At 40.7% G+C, this 16,816-nt stretch overlaps 1 protein-coding gene across 1 annotated transcript in view; it reads left to right on the forward strand.

The window, feature by feature from the left end:
- Positions 1–1,328: 1,328 nt before the first annotated feature.
- The window catches only part of smchd1 (structural maintenance of chromosomes flexible hinge domain containing 1), a 130,935-nt gene continuing 115,447 nt past the window's right edge, over positions 1,329–16,816 (forward strand). Inside the window, 3 exon segments of the mRNA XM_034165707.1 lie at positions 1,329–1,646; positions 7,152–7,227; positions 7,445–7,603. Of these exon segments, the coding sequence (XP_034021598.1) occupies positions 1,482–1,646; positions 7,152–7,227; positions 7,445–7,603 (400 nt within the window). The 5' untranslated portion in view covers positions 1,329–1,481.

Genomic DNA, 16,816 nt, shown 5'->3' on the forward strand with positions numbered 1-16,816 from the left:
GTTCTTGGATGTATGGCACAACAATGGGCCTCAGGATCTCGTCACGGTATCTCTGTGCATTCAAAATGCCATCAATAAAATGCACCTGTGTTCTTTGTCCATAACAGACACCTGCCCATACCATAACCCCACCGTCACCATGGGCCACTCGATCCACAACATTGACATCAGAAAACCGCTCACCCACACGACGCCACACACGCTGTCTGCTATCTGCCCTGAACAGTGTGAACAGAGATTCATCCGTGAAGAGAACACCTCTCCAACGTGCCAAACGCCAGCGAATGTGAGCATTTGCCCACTCAAGTCGGTTACGACAACGAATTGGAGTCAGGTCGAGACCCCGATGAGGACGACGAGCATGCAGATGAGCTTCCCTGAGACGGTTTCTGACAGTTTGTGCAAAAATTCTTTGGTTATGCAAACCGATTGTTTCAGCAGCTGTCCAAGTGGCTGGTCTCAGACGATCTTGGAGGTGAACATGCTGGATGTGGAGGTCCTGGGCTGGTGTGGTTACACGTGGTCTGCGGTTGTGAGGCTGGTTGAATGTACTGCCAAATTCTCTGAAACGCCTTTGGAGACGGCTTATGGTAGAGAAATGAACATTCAATACAGGAGCAACAGCCCTGGCTGACATTCCTGCTGTCAGCATGCCAATTGCACGCTCCCTCAAATCTTGTGACATCTGTGGCATTGTGCTGTGTGATAAAACTGCACCTTTCAGAGTGGCCTTTTATTGTGGGCAGTCTAAGGCACACCTGTGCACTAATCATGGTGTCTAATCAGCATCTTGATATGGCACACCTGTGAGGTGGGATGGATTATCTCAGAAAAGGAGAAGTGCTCACTATCACAGATTTAGACTGGTTTGTGAACAATATTTGAGGGAAATGGTGATATTGTGTATGTGGAAAAAGTTTTAGATCTTTGAGTTCATCTCATACAAAATGGGAGCAAAACCAAAAGTGTTGCGTTTATATTTTTGTTGAGTGTATGTCTACATGTCTCTCTATATGTAGCCATGTATGTCTCCATGCTTGGCTGTATGTATGTATGCATTCATACATTCTATGTCTGAGTACGCGTGTATGCCTACTCGGCGGAAAAATGCACAACATGGCAACGTCGACCAAACCATCAGTCATGTGGTCAACTTTTACCATGACTAATAGCTGCAGTATCGTGTTCTGACAGTAGACTATGCGCTAACATCAAGACGAAAATATTTTTCGAAATTTTAAAAAAATAACTAGTTCTTCGTGTTTTTGTGTTTTGGCGGAAGTCGTTACCTCGCTTCCGTCACGCGAGGAGTGCGCGCGCACTACCGAGTGTGTTACCGCGTATGTTGAGAGGAGGAGGCGAGCGTGTGGACAAATCCAGACAGTCGTGTGTGCGCTGTTTTTGAGTTAATGTGACGCAGGGACAAAAGCAAATCAGTTACACAGCGGCAGTTAGATCAGTTATCGCTGCAGCAGAGAAAAATGTCGATTTCGGGGTGTCGGAGTCTCTCCGCATCCTTCCAGGACCGAGGACATCATCGAAGGATCCATGTTTACGACTGCCGCTTTCAAAATAGAAGAGTTACGGAGAAAGTACTGGAAGCGAGTGGTTTGGATTTTAACGACTTCCTTCAAGAGTTACACAGGGTACTGTCAACCTTTACACGTTATACTTTTTGGTGTTCGTTAATGTTCACAGCGCCGTTACGGGTGTTTGGATAAATTCTGTGACTTGTCAGATTTTGTGATGATTGCCATCAGGTTGCTCTTCAATGCTTTTGGGCCGTCTTAAGATTTGCCCATTGTTTTTTTTTTGGCGAAGTTGCGACATGTACGAGAGACTCATGTGTTCCGAGAGCCCTCTTGTGGCCATACAAATAGATGTAATTTGGTCACTTTTCAAAGGGGTCAGACTCGTCAGTAAAGTCAATTTAATGTAGAGTGGTTAATTTCAGGCCAGCTTGGTGTATACATCTCGTCGTTCCAGGCAGTGATAGCTGTTAGCTTGCTGTTAGCATGCTACAATAGATCTGGGGTACTGGATCCACTAGTAAACTCGTGGATCCACATCCGGCTGAGGTATAAACATGTAGATCCACCTTGGATCTGCTGTGGCGACCCCTAGTGAAAACAAGGGAGCAGCCGGTTTACTGTTTGGAGGACCACAGTGAAAACAAGTCTTGCGCTTTTTGTGTTATTCACAAATTTTCTGTGTACCTCTGTGAATATATGAGATGTTTTTTTACATTTTATGTATATGTTGAATTTCCAAAAAGCCTTTTCACACACTGAGAATCTGCATGTGCGACCTGGTTTACTTCTGCAGGGTCAAAGGTCGAGAGGTGTAAAAACGTAAACACGAAGCTTGGTCGGTCACTGTCAGCGTTGCATATTGTACAACTAATGAATGTTTACGAGTTCAGTGGTAGAAATATTTCATGAGGTGAAAGATGGAAGGTTCTATTCAATGAGGCTAAGCTGAGTTGAATGGTATGTTTGAGCTTCCACCAAATTAAATATTCATTTCATTGAAAGAATGTAAAAGCATTCATTATTTGTTTTATATAACGGCTAAAATAGATACTTGTCATTTGATATTATATTAATTTATAAACAACAGAAAAGGGATTTACATTTTGGTGTGGTGCTTTGACATCAGCAGTCCAACACGAACTTTAAGTAGGAGTCCACAGTTGTTCTCAGTCAACTTGGAAAAACAGTTAAATAGTCCGTGATACTTAAAAAAAAACAAAACAAAATTAAAAAAAGACTATGTACTTCCTCAGTCCAGCAAAAAGTTGTAAGTTGTTTAACCACCCTTAATCTCTCCAGCTTCACTAACATTATTACTCCAGTCCTTTTCTTGAAATTAAAGTTGTTTGACAGCCTGAGTTTTAATACCAGACAGCCAGCAGAAGGCAGAAAAGTGCTTTCAAAAAAATTTTTTCCGCATTTTTGTTACAAGCAGGCATCTATGCTAGATCAAGTCCTTATATAGTAAGGTTTATAGTAATGGAAACAATGAATCATACAAAATGATTTTAATAAATTAGCCATAGTGTACTCTAAAATGTCTCTGTCTTCTTTGCTTTTGTATTCTGATTTTCTTTATATTCACAAAAAACATACTTATGCAGTTCTTATATTTAATTAATGTGCTTGATGTAAAAGAGGCCAATTATGATCAATTTTGATGTCATAACCATTTTGAAGTTGGATAAAGTTAATCAATAGACCCATCTTATCTGACATAATTGTATTTTCATAGCTAAGACTGGCATAATGGTCTATGTAAGTTGTCTTATTGGTTTTCTTGTGCAAGAAAACATATAATTAGACACCAAAATTGTCATAATCGGACCATCATAACAGATTTTATGAATTTGGCCCTTCATGAAAAGTGCGTTGACCTTTCCACATTTTCGGTCATTGTGACGTAACGCAAGGTCGAAAATAGGTCAAACTGTATATTTTTGAACTCTACGCGTCAAGACAAGTAATTTGATATGCATATCAAAAGGATTGGACCATTTTTGAATTTTGACCCAAAAATGGGGGTTTTTGGTCCAAAAATGGCCAAAAAATGATTTTTATTTTTGGCATCGCCCCGATGTGAAACCTTACTATATAAGGACTTGATCTAGCATAGATGCCTGCTTGTAACAAAAAATGCAGAAAAAAACATTTTTTTGAAGCACTTTTCTGCCTTCTGCTGGCTGTCTGTACTGGATAGTTTGGGACTCGTTAGCAGCCAGTCTGTTCTGTCTAAGCCTGGTCCAGTCAGATCTCAGAAGTTAAGCACAGGGGGTCCTGGTTAGTACTTGGATGGGGATCCTCTTAGGAAAACTGGGGGCTATGTCTGTTTCTCCAGGTACAACTGGAGTTGTGCCAGGAAGGCATGTGAAACCTGTGCCAAATCCCAGTGTGGACCCACTGTGGTGACACTGCACAAAACTGAAGCAGCTGAAAGACAAACAAGTGTGAGACTTCCGTTGGAAAGCAGTTCTGTGAAAGTGAAACTGAAATGTGTAATTTCTTGAAAAATGAAACTAACATGATATTTCTTCAATACTGAATGGATGAATCCTTCATTGCTGACAGACTGTTGGACCTGTAATGCAGAATAGCATTACAGAATAGCAGGGTTTGTATCTCATTGGGGGAAAAAAACTACACAGAGATACTTGGAAGCAAAGTTCGTCTAATGGTCAAGTACTTAGTGTGTTTCTTCATCATTATTTAAATTGAAAGAAATGGCTTATAGATGGTGGACATCAGGTGTGGAATGAAATTGAGAACTTCTGGCAAAAGGCAAGGATACCAACTAAACTAAAAGACCGTGGCATAGGGAAGATTTTAGTTCTGCTGCTGCTCTCTGGCTTTTCGACTTGTCCAAGATAAAACTGCATCCGTTTGGTGTGTTAATTGCAGCAGGCATAATTGAAAATATTTCCCTTTTTGATGGCAAGTGCTGTAAAATCGCTCACTGCTCACCCCTAAAAACAAAATCTTCATCATCAGGGCTTGAAATAGTATGTGCATGTGCTAGTTTGTGCACGTATTATTCGAGGTGCACATAATTTTATACTGCACTAAAACTGGTGCAAGTAACTTCGTCCAAGTTTTATTAACTATAAGCACCGGTAGAATGAACCATTAAAGGAATAAATAAGGAAAAAAACAATTTCCAGTGTGTTGTCTTTGTCTTCACAGACTCTCACATACAGAGCGAGTTTCTGTGCTCTATTTGTTGTGTTTGTGTGCGCACATGTAAACAAAGAAAAGGAAAAAAAAAAAAACTAGCTGGCTGCGGTTCCTCTCTCTCTCTCTGCCCTTAAACTCTGTCATCATTGTGTTATAAACCAGTCACCATTTGTTTTATTATACATCTGTGTAGTTAATAAAATTATCTTCACGGACGATTAGTTCACGCGCACGTGAAAAAAAAAACTGGTCGTCGCTGCGGTTCCTTTATGGAACCCCGGAGAGGTCACTTAAAGTGATTTTGTTTTTTTTCTGGCCATGATTGTGCCATGATCTGTGCGTCTGAACATCACCACAGCTTCTCCACGTCAGGGTTTTTTTAAACTCTTGTATGCGTATTTTTTCTCAGTTCATTCATATATTCTCATTTTTTAAATAAGTTTTTAAAGATATTTGACCGTTTATTTCATCTCATGATCTCATAAATTCAGTATACGACGCGCACATGGTGTGAACAGGATGGTAACGGCAGAATCACACCGGGAGAGAAAGTTCAGAGAGAAGTAAAGGCAGCTCCACGGTTTGGTTTTTTATTCACTCGGGTTAAAATCCTCTCTCTGCTCCGCGCTCGCTGCATGCACTGATGGTTCTCATGAGACTGTAATGTGTCGTGCCTCCATTCAGGAATCTTCCTCCCCCACCCCTCCCTCGCAGCCTGTTGACTCCGTGCGCACACACACACACCGACAGCTCCTTCGATAAACTCCGCATTTTAGATGGCTTTGAAGAAGACGGTCACTGTTTTAATCGGCTGTCTTATCCAAATGGCAGGACGGATCGCTCCTCACCCTCCATGTTATTGTCCTGCCTTAAGATGAGAGCAAAAAAGTGAGCGAGGCTGCAGCACAATGACGTCAGATTTTGAGTTGTTTTATGCTTTGTGGATAAAATAAATAATTCACGGTAATCGCGAATATGAAAAATAATAGCGGATATGAAAAATAATCGCGATTGGCGAATATTGTAATAATTGTGACTGCCCTAGTTGTGACTTAAAATTCATATCGTAGTATAAATTGAATCTCTTCATGGTAACGGTATATATATATTGTGATATACTGTAAACTGAAGTGTAAAAATTATAATGGAAGTGTTTCTGAATGGGTTGTATAGTCTCTTCGTGAAGTTAAATTGATGAAACAAAAATAAACAACAAAAAACCCCAGATAAAATGTCATTTTGAGCGCCTGACTCTGACTTGTTAGACATGTGATTTTAGGCATTGGAATGATCTCATTTGGTCATTCCTCCTTCTGTCCAGCAGGAGGGAGTGTTAGTTTGTCTGCTTCTGGTGGTGTTTTTTCCAGAAAGTCCTTGGAGATCCTACCACCTGGGTTGATGATCCCAATTGGCTTACGCCGTGGGTTTCCACCAGTGATAAAGCAGAAGGTGTGATATATATATATATATATATATATATATATATATATATATATAATTTTTTATTTTTTTTTTCTCTGCTCTCATGCCCTGAGACAAAGCTCTCTCAGCTCAGCTGAATGAGGAAATGAGACTGTTTACTGCTCCTTTCTTCAAATACGTGGACCAAATATGACCACAAAACTCACAAAAACGTTGCGGAAATTATTCATCATAATTTAGTTTATAGTAGGCTTATGAGCAGAATTTAAAAACTGGTATAGAGCTTGAAGCACACACTTTTAAAAAGCATTGAAATGGAGACTGAGCTTGTTGAATTTAATGGGAGAACCGCTTAATTTGGTCATGTCACCGAACTCAGTCATGTGACTCCAGAGGGTTAAAATAGCTTATAATGTTACACGCTTAAGGAGAAGTTTTAATCTACTGATCTGTAAATCAATCTGTCATGAAAACTGAAAGTAAAAGAACAAAAAGACCTTTCAACAAGACTTGTTAGTGTACCGCTAACTTTTCATTGTCTTAGCTATTGGCTGGCACTGGTGTCTGCAGAGGGATAAGTGGACTGCCAAGGATCGGCTTTTTCTTTAAGACCCAGTCCATCTAAGCCCTCAGCCCTGGACGGCACAGTGGATTAGTGGTTAGCACTGGTGCCTCACAGCAAGAAGGTCGCGGGATTGCTTCCCACCCTTTCTGTATGGAGTCTGTATGTTCTCCCTGCATCTGTGTGGGTTTCCTTCGGGCACTCCGGTTTCCTCCCACAATCAATATTTTTGTAGGGTCTGCTCTTTTCTCTGCCCTTGATGAAGGCAGCATCTCTACAAATGGAGTTGGCCCCCGGGCGATGGACTGTGGCTGCTCCTTGTGGTTGGATTGTGTCTAACTGTAATTAGGATGGGTTAAATGCAGAGGGCAAATTTAGTTGTTTGTATGTATGTAAACGTTTCATTCCTAGTGCTGACTCATTAGTAACACCCATCTCACTCTGGGCTTTCTTTGCCTTTTCAGGAATTTTCTCTCACTTCACTTGAAACATTTGTCCTGACCACAACTGACAGAACAGTCCTGGATTTTGACAAGTTTGGTGAGCAAAACAGTCACTGTTAGTACCTGTAAAACACCGTAATGGAACTGTGCTAATGTGATATGCATATTCTGAGGCTAGTTGGATAAGTTTTATAGCTCCACAGTTTTCTGCACACAGTCAGCATCTCTGCATAGAATTTCACAAATTATCATAGCTTGCTAAATCTGTATACACTGAGCAAATTGTTGTTGTTGTTCTCCACATTTAATTGCAGAAGAGCTTGAAGATGGCGCCACCCTCCACTTGCTGCAAACAGAAGACCAAGCTCTGCCGCAGGCTACAGAGGAGCGTGTTAATTTTCTTCCTCATTATGATACATTGGTCAAGAGTGGCATGTATGAGTATTATGCTAGTGCAGGCCAGAACTCTTTACGTAAGTGTTACAAGTATTTGAACAGAAATCAGTAAAAAAATGTGCCACCAGGCTTGCATAGACCCTGTGCAGTCACATGAATTTTACTGTCATCTTGGTAGGCAAAATTGACCAAGCTTGAGACGCTCACTGCAACAAAAGTAGTCCTATTGCTACCAGAATGCTGTGCACATGCGCACATCTTTCCTTCGCTGAATACAAAGAGTCCTTTCCACCCTGACCCACATCCAGTCTTGTTATTGATATCCCTGCACCTATTAGCAAAGGATCTATGCAATTTGCCCAGATAATTTAACACTGCCTTTTCTCTTTCACAGTGTACACAGTGATAAAGTAAAACTGGTTCACTTTGTCATGACATGTCATGACAATTTAATTTCAATTTATATAATATATAAAGCTGACCGTGTGTGTGTTTGCTATGCACAGCCACAGTAATCAAGCAATTGACACCAAACTTGCTATAGTGTCAAGAGGCACCAAGTGGGAGGTCAGTGCGCCCCTCAGATTGAAAGTATGTGTGCGAACACACACACATGGTCAGCCTTATATATGAGATCACAAACTGCTCTGCTATGCACAGCCACACTAATTAAAGTAGACCTGCATTGAAATAAATGTGGTCAGATCTCAGAAAGAAATAGCTGATATGTATTTATAAGACCCTTATGAATGCAGTAAAGTAAATCTGCAAGCCCAAATTTGTAATTCAGCAGAGAAATCTTCATTTAAAAATGACAAATTTGCAGCTAAAATTTGGCCCTCAGCGAAAACTGTTTGTACATCTGGGACATGGCAGTGACGTCCGGCAGAAGACGGAGCGCTCGCGCCTTCAGGCCGATCCCGCATTGAAATTGATTTTATCTGTTAGTAATGTTACTGTTACACACGTCCTGGTTCCAGCATCCAAAAGTAAGCTGCAATGAATGTGAGATACAGCTCTGCATGCTCAGATCAGCGGCGACATCGACAGCGGGCGACATTCTTCCCCGACGCCGCGCTCTCTGCCTCCGCTGCACTTACTGAGTCTGCGTGCTCGGTAAATGCCGAAGCGGGCCACTCACATCGCCCCTGTGTCTGCTGTGCAGCCGGCACCCCGTCCCTGTCTACTGAATGGAGGTGCAGCCAACTTGGCAAAAGTCCAGAGACTACGCTCGCTGTTTTGATGTGGAGCGGCCGGTGACACCTGTTGCTGCAAGGACAGACTTCTCGTCTCGGTAATCGGAGCCGCAGAGCTCTATGGCCACTGAGAGAGGTTTGTATCTTTTTAATGACTTGGATTCTTTGCGGGTCCTGCCTCCGTACCCCGCGACGGTAACACCGGAGGCAAAAGACAGTAGATTTTCAATGCGACACCACTCAGTCAAACGGACATATGAAAAAGTCCCCCAAAATAATTTTCAAGCACAAATAAAAGAAATGTGTACTCACCAAACGTGCCGCAAGACAATATGAAGTTTTAAAAAAGTATTTCCTTCCGTATAAGACAAGAAAAAGGTGCAGATGCGAACTGATGTAAATCCACAAATTACAGTTGGCGCGCGCAATGCATGCTGGGATAGGGTCTTTTCCCTGACGTCTCGGCAGTGTCCCGGATGTGATGACAGTTTTGCGGAGGGCTAAATTTTAGCTTTAAATTTGTCATTTTTAAATTAAGATTTCTCCGTTGAATGACAGATCTGGACTTGCAGATTTACTTTACTACATTCAGAAGGATCTTATGTGTAAATATGTCATTTTTTGGTCCAAAGATCTGACTGCATTTATTTCAATGCAGGACTACAACCCCTGGCAAAAATTATGGAATCACCGGCCTTGGAGGATGTTCATTCTGTTGTTTAATTTTGTAGAAAAAAAGCAGATCACAGACATGACACAAAACTAAAGTCATTTCAAATGGCAACTTTCTGGCTTTAACCCCTTAACGCCCAAATTTATATAGCTGTATATAAAAAATGTTTTGTGTGTGTTTTTGCCTTTAAGTAGATGGTAAATAATGTTGAGATTATTAATTTCACTTTTTCACAAAAACTAGATAGTAATATTGGGTATTCTGGTAATGACTTTATGTTATAATGTCATAATAATAATGATGGTATGTTGCAGATTTGCGACAACGGGCATACAGGTCAATTTGGTAAGTTGCATATTTGAGTCAGAGATTGTAGCATATATGCGACGATGGGCGTTAAGGGGTTAAGAAACACTATAAGAAATCAAGAAAAAAAGATTGTGGCAGTCAGTAACGGTTACTTTTTTAGACCAAGCAGAGGAAAAAAATATGGACTCACTCAATTCTGAGGAATAAATTATGGAATCACCCTGTAAATTTCCATCCCCAAAACTAACACCTGCATCAAATCACATCTGCTCGTTGACATTGACCCTATGTCATGACATTGACCCTGTGTGTCTTTTTGCAAGGAATGTTTTCACAGTTTTTGCTCTATGGCAAGATGCATTATCATCTTGAAAAATGATTTCATCATCCTCAAACATCAGAAAAGTGTCCAAAATATCAACGTAAACTTGTGCATTTATTGATGATGTAATGACAGCCATCTCCCCAGTGCCTTTACCTGACATGCAGCCCCATATCATCAATGACTGTGGAAATTTACATGTTCTCTTCAGGCAGTCATCTTTATAAATCTCATTGGAACGGTACCAAATAAAAGTTCCAACATCATCACCTTGCCCAATGCAGATTCGAGATTCATCGCTGAATATGGCTTTCATCCAGTCATCCACAGTCCACGATTGCTTTTCCTTAGCCCATTGTAACCTTGTTTTTTTCTGTTTAGGTGTTAATGATGGCTTTCGTTTAGCTTTTCTGTATGTAAATCCCATTTCCTTTAGGCGGTTTCTTACAGTTCGGTCAAAGACGTTGACTCCAGTTTCCTCCCATTCGTTCCTCATTTGTTTTGTTGTGCATTTTCGATTTTTGAGACATATTGCTTTAAGTTTTCGGTCTTGATGCTTTGATGTCTTCCTTGGTCTACCAGTATGTTTGCCTTTAACAACCTTCCCATGTTGTTTGTATTTGGTCCAGAGTTTAGACACAGCTGACTGTGAACAACCAACATCTTTTGCAACATTGTGTGATGATTTACCCTCTTATAAGAGTTTGATAATCCTCTCCTTTGTTTCAATTGACATCTCTCATGTTGGAGCCATGATTCATGTCAGTCCACTTGGTGCAATAGCTCTCCAAGGTGTGATCACTCCTTTTTAGATGCAGACTAACAAGCAGGTGTGATTTGATGCAGGTGTTAGTTTTGGGGATGAAAATTTACAGGGTGATTCCATAATTTATTCCTCAGAATTGAGTAAGTCCATATTTTTTTCCTCTGCTTGGTCTAAGAAAGTAACCGTTACTGACTGCCACAATCTTTTTTCTTGATTTCTTATAGTGTTTCTTAAAGCCAGAAAGTTCAGTGCACGAACACACACGCACGGTCAACCTTATATGTTAGATCATGACCTCCGCCGCTATGCACAGCCACAGCAATTAAGCAATCAACACCAAACTTGGTATGGTGACTGGGGGCACAAAGTGGGTGGTCACTGGTGCTCTTAGATTGAAAGCGTAGGTGTGTGAACACACACACACGCACGGTCAGCCTTATATATGAGATCATAACCTGCTCCACTATGCACAGCCACAGTAATTAAGCAATCAACACCAAACATACGTGCGTGAACACACATACACACACACACGGTCAGCCTTATATATGACATCATGACCCGCTCACCGGAGCCCTTGTTTCCGTAGTTCACGTGGTACTCGGGTCAGGTAGCAAGCGCCATACTTTACTTACTACGGAGTAGCAGCTGGCTAGGGAGCACTTTAATTACAATCTGAACGGACCAGCGCGTGCCATGTATGAGTTAAGGTGCACATTTTTTCATTTAAAATGTACCTGCTGTGTATGGCATGCCAGAGCATTGCAGTGATATGACATGCTATCACCTTTTATCATCATTCACTTGAGTCCCATGAATGTCACATTGTTCAATGAAAATTAATGATGACAACATGCAACTTACTACACCTTAACTAAAGTGACGTTAAATATACAGTGACATGGCTAAAATTCTTCTTAATTACCCGTGCGTAGAACGGGTAAAGGCCCCCTGACACTTACATGACTTTGATGCACACACTTGCAGGCCCTGTGCTGTACAGGGCATGTGCCACGTAGCAGCCTCTAGTGAGCCACGACCGACCTGTCATTAGAGCCTCGAATGGCTTGCATCAGCCATGCTAAGCCACCTAGCGCTGTGATAGCGCCACGATAACACAACGTTGGTGCATGTTTAGGCATGGGTTTGGTCCAAACCTCCAGCCCTCCCACACCTGGACCCTTTTAAAGTGTGGGTTTTCAGTTCAGAGTAGCATTTACAGATGTCACATTTTTTTTAAATGCAGTCCAAAAATAGACGCTCCAGCAGAATCCCACGGTTGTGTGCTGTGTGCCAGGCTGCTGTCCACCTGTAATGCACCAGACCAGCTAGAACCAAACCAAGGATTCCTGGACAGCCGCCTCTGTGTTCCTTGCTGGCTCCGCGGCTCGCTGGCTCTGTGGCTCGCTGGCTTTATTTCTTCTGCGGCTTTAAACACACACATTGTAATACCACTTATTTATTTATTTATTTATACAGTTTTCAAGAACAATAAGAACAGATAGAAAACACTCACACACCCATTCGGGGTGCAAATCCGGGAGTGCAAAAAGTCTCAAAAAATTGTTTAGGTGATTATTATTATACGAGGGCTGTCCGTAAAGTATAGGTCCTTTTTATTTTTTTCAAAAACTATATGGATTTCATTCATATGCTTTTACGTCAGACATGCTTGCACCCTCGTGTGCATGCGTGAGTTTTTCCATGCCTGTCGGTGACGTCATTCGCCTGTGAGCACTCCTTGTGGGAGGAGTCGTCCAGCCCCTCGTCGGAATTCCTTTGTCTGAGAAGTTGCTGAGAGACTGGCGCTTTGTTTGATCAAAATTTTTTCTAAACCTGTGAAACACATCGAAGTGGACATGGTTCGAAAAATTAAGCTGGTTTTCAGTGAAAATTTTAACAGCTGATGAGAGATTTTGAGGTGATTCTGTCGCTTTAAGGACTTTTCACGGTGCGAGACATCACTCAGTGCTCTCAGGCAGCGTCATCAGCCTGTTTCAAGCTTAAAACCTCCACATTTCAGGCTCTATTAATCCAGGACGTCGTGAGAGAACAGAGAAGTTTCAGAAGAATTCGGTTTCAGCATTTTATCCTGATATTCCACTGTTAAAGGATATTTTTTTTTAATGAAAGACGTGCGGACGGGTCCGCGCGTCGGGACGCAGCCGACGCGGCGCGGCGGCACAGGAAAAACACCTCCGTGTTGATAACCATTTGTTAAAATCCAGTTGGCTTTTGATGGCTTTCAGTGGAGTGAGTATATGAGAAATTGTTTATCAGCTGGAGATGTTCCAACTTGTCCTCAAGGCTTCCAACAGAGGTGTTTTTCCTGTGGCGAAGCGTCGCGGCGGCTGCGAGCCGACGCTGCAATCCGCCCGCACATCTTTCATTTAAAAAAAATCTCCTTTAACAGTGGAATATCCGGATAAAATGCTGAAACCGACTTCTTCTGACACTTCTCTGTTCTCTCACGACGTCCTGGATCAACAGAGCCTGAAATGTGGAGGTTTTAAGCTTGAAACAGGCTGATGACGCCGCCTGAGAGCGCTGCGCGACGTCTTGCACCGTGAAAAGTCCTTAAAGCGACAGAATCACCTCAAAATCTCTCATCAGCTGTTAAAATTTTCACTGAAGACCAGCTTAATTTTTCAAACCATGTCCACTTCCATGTGTCTCACAGGTTTAGAAAAAATTTTGATCAAACAAAGCGCCAGTCTCTCAGGAACTTCTCAGACAAAGGTATTCCGACGAGGGGCTGGACGACTCCTCCCACAAGGAGTGCTCACAGGCGAATGACGTCACCGACAGGCGTCGAAAAACTCACGCATGCGCACGAGGGTTCAAGCATGTCTGACGTAAAAACATATGAATGAAATCCATATAGTTTTTGAAAAAAATAAAAAGGACCTATACTTTACGGACAGACCTCGTATACCCACTATTATTATTATTTTATTTCTACTTCTATTTTGTCATTTGATTTTTAAATGGACCACAATGGAAATAAGTGTTTTCACTTTCTTGTGCCATCCATGTTTTTAACGTATTTAAAATTATATCATGTACTTTCTTTGAGCTTAAAATCACTCACCACTCTCACACTTTTAATATAAAGATGACTTACCATCGCCTCCTGGAATGTTGTGTGAGTCTAAAAAGTAGTTAGTAACATCCATTGTTCTTTTTTTGCAGTGTTTATCCATGACCCAAAACACATAAGCATACCGAATGGCAAATGTCAGCTGTCCACAGTGTCTCTGTGATTGACATTGCATGCACGCACAGCTGCTGTAAACAGGTCCTTTTAATTTGACAAACAGAGGCAGTGGCAGAAGACATTAAAGACACTAAACATTTCACTCATGGTACCAGCATGAAACTTAAGTCACATGGTAATAGCAACATGAGACTTAACCAAACTGATGAAACCAGTTGAGCTACAAAAAACAGAATACATCAATAACACTAACAACACTGTTAAATCACCATAAACCACAGTAACATTTAAAACCCTTAAACCATTATTTTGACATCATAACAATTAGTACTTCCAAGATGGTGGTGTCCTGCGACTGTAAGCTAAAGGCCCCGACACTTGCATGACTTTGATCCCGCACTTGTGCAAAGAAAATTTTGAAATGTTCAAAATCTCCATTACATATTAATTACATGAACTTCAAGTGAACATTGCACAAACAAGTCAAAAAACAAGTCATTTGTTCTAAATGTAATATTCTAAATGTTCTGTTTAATTTTGTCTGAGTCTCTTCTAATACATAATGTGTTTAATAGTAATCCTTTTATTTTCATATAATTGATAATAAAACTGATTTTTGAAAACAATATGAAATACTGTATTCAAATAATAACATAATGTAACATATCAATCAAATCAAACCCAAATTACATAAAAGTGCTTATTATCAACTTCATATGCCAATCAGATATGTTTAATTTGTGCCAAGTGGCTTTTGAATGTTTGTATTGGATCAAAATTCATATTATTTCCACCTCAAATGTTAGAATGTATGTTGTCGGCTCACTTGTGCCTCACATATCAATCCACACATTTCACAACAAACCTAAATGTCCCTGACTCACACTATCAATAATAACTACTGTATTCACATCCATATGTTTGTGCTTCATGTACACTGTTTATTCCTTACTGTATCTCTGTGTGTGTATATATGTCTGACCATGTTAGATGAATATCAGTAGGGATGCACCACTGCCGATACCAGTTTCGGGCATCGGCCCGATCCCGTATTCATTTACTCGTACTTGTAATCATAAAATGTCTCAGATACTTTATGACCCGATGCCGCTTTACAGCAGAGTGATGTCAACCTCTTAATGTGGGATTTTCACACTTATGATCTGAAATTTCCGGATTATAAACCACTACTTTTTTCATACGTTTTGAATACTGCAGCTTTAACAATGATGCAGCTAACTTATGGATTATTACAGGCTTTCATGTAATTTACTCATAAGTCAAATACGTATGTCCATCAATGCTGTCCATTAATTGGCTGAAAGCCACTGTCCATCATGCAGCGTAAATTCACATACAGAGTAAATAAAAAGTCTTACTTGTTCGTTTCATTGGAATTCATCATCATATCAGTTGAAGAAAAGTAATCCACACAAAGCCTCCTGAGTTTGGAAAACATCTGAAAATCCTCGTGTGGCTGAAAAAAGTTCCCCTGTGGCTTTGGTGCTTTGCTCCAGTTTTTCTGTCAGAACTCAGATCAGGGTTTGAGCAGCAGAGATTGTCCATCAGGTTGGTGAGTTTCAGCCCTTGGTGTGGGTGTTCAGGCCGATGGCAGACCAGCTCGGTCCGCAACAGGTGTGTAATCTGTTTGGGGAATGTTCGTGGGGCAGCGTTAGGACCCTCCGCTTGCCTCCATGAGCTGCAATTTGGGCAAGAAGTTAAGAGTCGCTGCTCCTCATTAACGGCTCAGTTTCTACAGGCAACGGGCAATTCTGTCTGAATGCGAGGGAAATTATCCCATGATCCACAAAGAAAAAATAAAATAATGTTAAAATTACTCAGTTTTGCCTCTGAGTGATGCGGAAATGCCGCGCAACAGTGCGTGTGCTTGCTCATCAATATTACATGTTCCACCTTTACGGAAAAAAAAAAACATTTACGGTTTGTATTTGTGTATGTTACTGGTATGAATTTAATTAAAACTAAAAAAATAGTGTGGAGAGTGAAAAACTGTTTAGCTCTGTCTCACATTGTAGATAAAAAAGAGCTGATAGCACAGAGAAGCTTCTTTTCATCAAAATGATCTGCCCCTCACATTTTCAAAAAGGCTTTTATTCCTCACAGACATAAATAGTTGCTGATGGACAATTTCAGTTCTGTTCCTGGTGGTGTATATTTTGTAATGCTGAAGTCCGTTACATTTCAGTGAGATGTCTGGCAGTGACATGTTTAAGAAACACAATTAATGTTAAAGGACAATTTGTTGTAGTCAAAAAGTGAAGTTACATGATTTAAGTGAAATGTTTGTAAATAAAAACAAAGGTAATGATATTGGTAGCAGTTACAGTCAAAAAGTAAGGAACAATTGATGAATAAAAATATGACTTCAAAGTCATCATAAAACTGTAATGGTATCATTAAGTATTCATATCGGTACTCTGTATTGATGAGTACCAAAATGTATGTACTCGTACTTGTACTCGGTCTGGAAAAAAGTGGTATCGATGCATCCCTAAATGTCAATCTTTTCTTAGATCTCTTTTGTAGATCAATGTCAGCCATGTCTTATCAAATGTACAGTTTGTCTGTTAAAACTATGTAAGAGTAAGTACACCTCTTTGTACATCCCACCTTCAAACACAGCCTTATTTGACCATCCATGAAAAATCTACTTAAATGGTAAATGGACTGCATTTATATAGCGCTTTTCCATCTACATCAGACGCTCAAAGTGCTTTACAATTATGCCTCACATTCACTCCAATGTCAGGGTGCTGCCATACAAGGCGCTCACTACATACCGGGAG

The sequence above is a fragment of the Thalassophryne amazonica genome, chromosome 1, assembly GCF_902500255.1.
Source record: "Thalassophryne amazonica chromosome 1, fThaAma1.1, whole genome shotgun sequence".
Lineage (NCBI taxonomy): Eukaryota > Metazoa > Chordata > Actinopteri > Batrachoidiformes > Batrachoididae > Thalassophryne > Thalassophryne amazonica.